Below are 7625 nucleotides of genomic sequence, written 5' to 3'. Positions count from 1 at the left end.
TTTTTTTTTTTTTTTTTTTTTTTTTTGAGACGGGGTTGAAGGTTGAAGTCTTGCTAAGCTCAGGCTCATTTTGATCCTCCTGCCTCAGCCTCCCAAACTCCTGAAATTACAGGCATGCACCACTATATCTGGCCACCTACCTTCTTTCCTTTCTTCCTTCCTTCCTTCTCTTCCTTTTCTTTTTCTTTATTGAGCTATATCCCCAGTCCTTTTCATTTTTTATTTTGACACAGTCTTGCTGAGTTGCTTAGTGTCTTGCAAAATTGCTGAGGGTAGCCTCCATCTTGGGATCTTCCTGCTTCAGCCTCCTGAGTCACTGGGATTACAGGTGTGGGCCACCATGTCTGTCTTAAATTATTTATGTAACTTTCCATTTAGTATTTTTGAACTGGGTTTTACTGCAGATTATTGAAACCACAGAAAGCAAAACCATCAAAAGCAAAAACCTAATTCATTTAAGGGGGGGACTTCTGTGTATAATAAAATTTCTTAATTAAAATAACAAGCACAGGTAGTATAAAGTACCATTAAATAAGTTTGGATAACAACAACTCATGGGCTGGGATTGTGGCTCAGTAGTAGAGCACTCACAAGGCACTTGGTTTGATCCTCAGCACCACATAAAAATAAATAAATAAAATAAAGGTATTGTTTCCATCTACAACTAAAAAAAAATTTTAAAAACCCTCATTCTTATTAAGCAAATAATGCAACTAGTGAGCAAAAATACAGAGTCATACCTAAGAAGGCATTATTATCTGCCAAAGTCCAGCATGCTGTGGTTATTAGTTTGTTTTTACAGAAAGTATTGGTTAGTGAACTTATGGTACCAAATGATACACTAATACTTTCCTACTCGTTGTCCCTGAAAAGTCTCAAAAATGTACCATTTAATTAATTGATTTTGAAGTATGTTTATATAAAGATTAAACTGCTTCTATTAATGCACTGGATTTGTTTAGCTATACTAACAAGATAAACAAATTATATAATCTTTACTCAATATGTCATTTTTAAGGAAGCACGTGAAATTCACTTAGTTGAAGAATTGGGGGCTTCTCAAGTACGTGAAGCTCATTTAGAAGCAAGAATGCAAGCAGAAATCAAGAAATTGTCAGCAGAAGTAGAATCCCTCAAAGAAGCTTATCATTTGGAGGTAAAGAAAATTTTAATTTGTTATGATATCTCCCACTAAAGTGGGTTGACCTATCTGTACAGAAGTATGAGTCTATCTAGCTCTTAAGTGTTCAATTCAGAATAATATATTGTGAGGTTTTTTTTTTTAATTTTTTTAATATTTATTTTTTAGTTATAGGTAGACACAATATTTTTATTTTATTTTTATGTGGTGCTGAGGATCGAACTCAGTGTCTCACACATGGTACGCAAGCACTATCTCTGAACCACAACCCCAGCCCCTTTATTCTTTATTTTGAAATAGGGTTTTACTTAGTTGCTTAGGGCCTTGCTAATTTGCTGAGGCTCACTTTCAACTAGTAATCCTCCTGCCTTGGCATCCCCAGATGCTAGGGGACTACAAGTGTGTGCTACTGTGCCTAGCTGTGGTCTTCATTTCTTATAGCTACGCACACAATTTTACATATACAGTGAACTAATATACTGTAAGATTAAGAGCTTGAGTTCCTGAACCAGGCATTCTATGTCCAATACTTGCTTATGGCTAAGCACATTTATGACCTTGGACAAATTACTTAACCTTTCTGTCTAAAGTGGGTATAACGGTTCTATCTCATAGAACTTTGGTGAGAATTAAATGAATTAATACAGTAAAGTTCTTAGACCAAAGCCTGGCCCATCATTTTTATGAATTCTAAAATAGTACTTCCAGAAAACTAATTGGAAATATTTAATAGCTGACATAAACAGTTTCATGTGATGTCAGTCTATAGTGCTTTGTAATTTCCAACATTTGTTCTAATAGTAAATTAGAGAGGCAATATTAGGACTTTTGTAATCTATCAGTGTATCATGAGCCTTTATGGACAAAGCAAGTATTATTGATTAGAATAGTATTTTTCAACTTTTAAAAACTACATTTGAAAATATTGCCCAAAATCTTTGTATATGATCTAAAAAATTTCTCTTTGAGCTTGGTCCTAATAAAACATTTTTCAATAAAATAAGGGTTGCAGATACATTTGTATTAAATTCCTTTGGTAGGGAATTGATAACATTTTTGTGAGGGATTGGTAGGTCTGTATCCAGTTCTCAGGCCAAGAGCTTATAACTCTTGGTCTTTAGAGACAAATGTGAATTTTATTAGACTTAACATAATTATTTAATTGATATTATCTACTCAGTTTAGTGACTCTCAGTAATAATTAGTTCATCTCAAGTGTTTGACCTTCACTCATCATTACACTTATATATATGACCTTTATTCTTTTTTATCTGTAATTATCCAGTTGTGTACTTTTAGTTTTATAATTACCTGAAATTATTTAGGAAAAATTGCTTATATAAAATAAGCTGTAAAAAATTTGTTCTAGTGTTGCTGTTTAGTATTTGATGCTAATATTTTTATGTCTGTCATAAAAATGTATAATATAGTTTTCTACATTTAGGTGGCTGACAAAGATTTATTTATTTTTTGTAGTGCTGGTGATTAACTCAGGACCTCACACATGGTAGGCAGGCACTATACTGCTGAGCAATATCACCAATCCAACAAAGATTTGTTTTTAAAGTGTGTGTTATTTGAATGTAAAGCTGAGAGGATACAGTATTATCGTAATAATTAGAAAAAGGGATCTTAATTTTTAACAATATTCTTTTTTTAAAATGCAGGCTTCAGAACTGTCGGAAAAGTCACTTAATAATTGCAAAACTCCTGATTTTTTGAGATAAAAATGAGATTGTTTTAACCTTTCATTGTGGAAAATTTTAAAGATATTCAAACTAGCATAGCATAAATAGTGCAAATCCTTCTACGTTTACTGTTCAGCAGTTATCAACTTGTGACCAATTTTATTTAATCCATCAATATGTTGCCCACTTCTTTAATCTAAAAGGGAATACTTTATGGAATGAAAAGCAGTGTTGTTAATAATGACACTAGGACATCAGGCATAAAACCCAGAAAATAAAGAAAGAAAATAAAAGAATTGTGTCCATCTACAACTAAAAATATTTTTTAAAAACGCCTTTATAGCCATCTTACTTCAGTTAGAATGGCAGTGATCAAGATTACAAACAACAATAAATTCTGGTGAGATTGTGGAGAAACACTTGGACATTGTTGGTGGGACTGCACACTAGTTCATGTACTCTGGAAAGCAGTTTGGAGATTACTCAAAAAACTAGGGATGGTGGGGCTGGGGTTATGGCTTAGTGGTAGAGCAACTCGCCTGGGTTTGATCCTCAGCACCACATAAAAATAAATAAATAAAATAAAGTTAAAAAAAAAAACTAGGGATGGAACCATCATATGACTCAGCTATCCCACTCCTGGGTATCTTCTCCCAAAAGCTCTAAATCGGCATACTAGAATGAGGCAGCCACATCAGAGTTTATAGTAGCACTATTTGCAATAGCTAAATTATGGAATCAACCCAGATGCCTGTCAGTAGATGAATGGATTAAGAAATTGTATATATATATGTTCAATGGAGTTCTACTCAGTTATTAAAAAGAATGAAGTCATGGTATTTTCATGAATGAAAATGGAGAATATGCTAAGTGAAATTAGCCAAACTCAAGAAACTCGAAGGTTGAATGTTATCTCCCCAATGGTAAGCTAGAGTAAAATAAAAGAAAGGTAGAGGGAAGGATAAGATTACATAAAGAGCCAATCAAATGCAAATTAATGAATGAGTGAAAGGAAGTCTAGTAGATAGAGGTAGGAGAAGAGAGAAGGGGAGGATGGGAGGGAAAAGGGGTGATGAAGAACTGAAATTGATTTACATGCGTGTCTGAGTTTGTCAGGATGAATTCAACTACTATGTATAACCATAAAGATCTAATTAAAAAAAGGGACACATTGATAATATAGCATGCAAAGGTCAAAATTTAAATAAGTATGTTTTGTATAACTGAGCAATTAATTATAATAAAGACCTTTTTAATACTAGATAAATTACCAATAAATTCTCAAATTTAGAATTATCTAAAAAAATGCCTTTATAATTTAATTGTTCAAATCAGGATCCAAATAGAGTCCATTGCATGTGATTAACTGTTAAGTAAATGGAAAACAATGTGTTCCATCACTCCCTTTTTTCTACTAGTATTTTATTTGTTGAGAAATTAGATGTTTGTGTATTTAAACAGAATTTACTTTCTTTTAAGAAAAAGTAAGTGGTAGTAGCCAAGTATTAGAATGTTGTTGAAACCAACTCCACCCTATTTTCATTCTTTTTTATTTTTACAATTTGGGGGCTATGTAGATGATTTCACATCAGGAGAACCATACAAAGTGGAAAATATCTGCTGACTCTCAAAAGACTTCTGTTCAGCAGCTAAATGAACAATTAGAGAAAGCAAAACTGGAATTAGAAGAAGCTCAGGACACTGTGAGCAATTTACATCAACAAGTTCAAGATAGGAATGAAGTAATTGAAGCTGCAAATGAAGCATTACTTATTAAAGTAAGTAAACATCTAAGTAATGAAACATATCTATGAAAAAGTAAATTTATGGGCTGGGATATGGCTCAGTTGTTAGAGTGCTTGCCTCGCATGCACAAGGTCCTAGGTTCAATCTCTAGCACTACCAAAAAAAAAAAAGTAAATTTATGGCCTTTTTTTTCCTGTTCTTATAGTTTGTAAAGGACTTTATGGCCAATTATTGACCTGTTTGAATAAAAAGCATTTATTTAGAAGGTAAATTTGAGAAATTATTAATATGCTGTACATCATATTACCCAAAAGAAATAATTTGTATAATTTATTTTTATTTTTATATTTTTCAAACTTACTTTTTAGTTGTAGTTTGACAGAATACCTTTATTTTATTTATTTATTTTTATGTGGTGTTGAGGATTGAACCCAGGGCCTCACATGTTCTAGACAAGCTCTCTACTGATGAGCCACAACCCCAGCCATAATTTGTATAATTTAAATATAAACCCATGTAACAAATAACAATGATGTTTGAGGGATTTTTACTAAGAAAGTTGAAGCATTTTTCAAAACCAATAAAATTTCTGTAAAATTTATAAAGTAGAAGTACAAAATTATACTTAGAACTTTTTTAGTGGACTTAAACATGATTTTTAAAGTAGCCTGTTGTTATTTATTTACTGTTGTTATTTATTTGTTGATCTTGAAAGTTTGGAATTTGATTTTTTGGGGGGGTGCCAGGGGCTCTGGGGATTGAAACCAGATGTACTTTACCAGCCCTTTATTTTTATTTTTTATTTTGAGACAGGGTTCTCACTAAGTTGCCAAGGTCCTTGCTGAGTTGGTAAGGTTGACCTCAAACTTGTAATCCTTCTGTCTCAGCCTTCTCAGTCACTGGGATTACAGGCATGTGCCACTGCACCTAGCTGGAATTTCAAATTTATATCAATAGAATGCATAGAGATTAAAAAGTTAACATTGGTTCAAAACTGCCAATATATAAGTAGAGTTATCAGTGAAGTCCTTAAAAAAAAATAACAAATAATAAATAACTTTTATAGCAAAATGGAAGTTATAGAAATGGAAAAACTTAACCAAATAATATGTTAGAAATCTTTCTAATTCTGTACTAACCTGAGCATTTAAATTCTTTTTTGTCATACAGTTGATATTTATGGTAGTAGATGAAAGCTGAGTAGACATAATCTAAAATCATATTTAGGGGTTTAAGGTATAATCAAGGAGTAGAGTATATTACAGTAATTATTTCTGCTTACTTGCTGAATATTATCAATGAGGTTAATGCAGTTTGACTGTAGATATTAATCATTTACAAGATTTTTAAGTTTATCTACTTAGGAAATTGCAAAATTAGTGGCTGTGTTTAATAGCCTTGCATGTGTGTTATGGAGATACTAGGGATTGAACCCAGGACATTTCACATACTAGGCATGTGATCTGTCACTGAGCTACCCTTTTTATTTTAACTTTTTTTTTTTTAAATTTTGAGATAGAGTCTTGCTGAGTTGCCCAGGTCTGGAACTTTTGATCCTCTTGACTCAGCCTCACAAATAGCTGGGACTATAAGATGTGTCACCATGCTGGGTCAGGAGTAGCCATTCATAAATGAACCATAGATATAGAAAGATCTTTTTTTTTTTTTAAGTATTGTTTAGTTGTCAATGGACCTTTATTTTATTTATTATATGTGATGCTGAGAATTGAACCCAGTGCCTCACACATGCTAGGCAAGCACTCTGCCACTGAGCGATAACCATAGCCCCTAGAGAGATCTTACAATATGTACTATAATTAGCCAGTAAAGCAGTCAGAAAATAGAATTCCTTTGTTATCTGACACAGTTCTCAAAGACAACCTCAATAGGCTTTAAAGTCTAAACTGAAGAGGAGTTTGGAAGATAAAAGAGAAAGAAGAAAGTCTAATAGAAGTGTTGAACAGACCAAGTACAAGTAGCTATAAATAATAGGAATCAGTTCCATTGACAGCATATATGCTAGTATTTGAGAGCAGTTGGAACATAGGCAAAGCTAAGACAGTGATGGCACACTACAGTAATGTTCACACAGTGACCTTCTTTTTGGGGGGATGGGGGGGTTTTACCCGGGATTGAACTCAGAGGCACTCAACCACTGAGCCACATCCTCAGCCCTATTTTGTATTTTATTTAGAGTCAGGGTCTCACTGAGTTGCTTAGCACCTCACTTTTGCTGAGGCTAGCTTTGAATTCACAATCCTCCTACCTCAGCCTCCCAAGCCATTATGATTACAGGTGTGCGCCACCACAGCCAGCTCACAGTGACCTTTGAGTCTTAAGAAAAAGGTTAACCAGATGTGGTGGCACACACCTGTAATCCTAGCAATTTGGAAGGCCGAGGCAGTAGGCTGGCCTTGGCAATTTAGTGAAACCCTGTCTCAATATAAAAATACATACATACATATTTATTTATGTAAATAAATAAATAGCGCTGGGGATGTAGCTTAGTGGTATAACACCCCCAGTAGTTGGAAGAAAGAGAGAGGGAGGGGAAAAAAAAGGAAAAGGTGAATTGTTTTTAGTATATTCAATATGCTTCCTTTTATTGAAAAGTTATGTTTTCCTACTTATCTGAGAAATGTTTCTTAATTGTTGCAAGATAACGCATGACAGGAAAACATACCCTAACTCTAGCTGTGTACAATCCTATGTCAACTCTATAACTACTTTATTAATTGTAGCCAAAAAATGTGAACTTAAGGTTTACTATAAAAAATTCTCAGGGGCTGGGGTTGTGGCTCAGCATGTGTGAGACCCTAGGTTCGATCCTCAGCACCACATAAAAAAAATAAAATAAAATAAAAGGTATTGTGTCCAACTACAACTAAAAAATAAATGTAAAAAAAACAATTCTTGAAAGCAGGGTACTGTGGCTCATGCCTATAATCCCTTGAAGGATAAGAAAGGAGTACTTTGAGTTTGAGGCCAAACTGATCTACACAACAAGACCTCACCAAGGCTGGGGATGTGGCTCAAGCGGTAACGCGCTC

General features: G+C 33.7%; 1 protein-coding gene across 14 annotated transcripts in view; it reads left to right on the top strand.

Annotated features, from left to right (window-relative positions):
• Ccdc18 (coiled-coil domain containing 18) overlaps positions 1 to 7625 on the top strand; it is a 103632-nt gene that overhangs the window by 77283 nt on the left and 18724 nt on the right. For 11 of the 14 annotated variants that reach the window (XM_048814430.1, XM_048814432.1, XM_048814433.1 and 8 more), the window contains 2 exons: positions 1019 to 1156; positions 4407 to 4607. In XM_048814430.1, coding sequence (XP_048670387.1) covers positions 1019 to 1156; positions 4407 to 4607 — 339 coding nt within the window. The remainder of the gene's footprint in view (positions 1 to 1018; positions 1157 to 4406; positions 4608 to 7625) is intronic. The other 3 variants (XM_048814443.1, XM_048814436.1, XM_048814439.1) reach the window with 2 other exon arrangements.

The sequence above is a fragment of the Marmota marmota genome, unplaced genomic scaffold, assembly GCF_001458135.2.
Source record: "Marmota marmota marmota unplaced genomic scaffold, marMar, whole genome shotgun sequence".
In the NCBI taxonomy this organism is placed as follows: domain Eukaryota; kingdom Metazoa; phylum Chordata; class Mammalia; order Rodentia; family Sciuridae; genus Marmota; species Marmota marmota.
The sequence above is the reverse complement of the archived record's forward strand: the minus strand, read 5'-3'. Positions and strand labels throughout refer to the sequence as shown.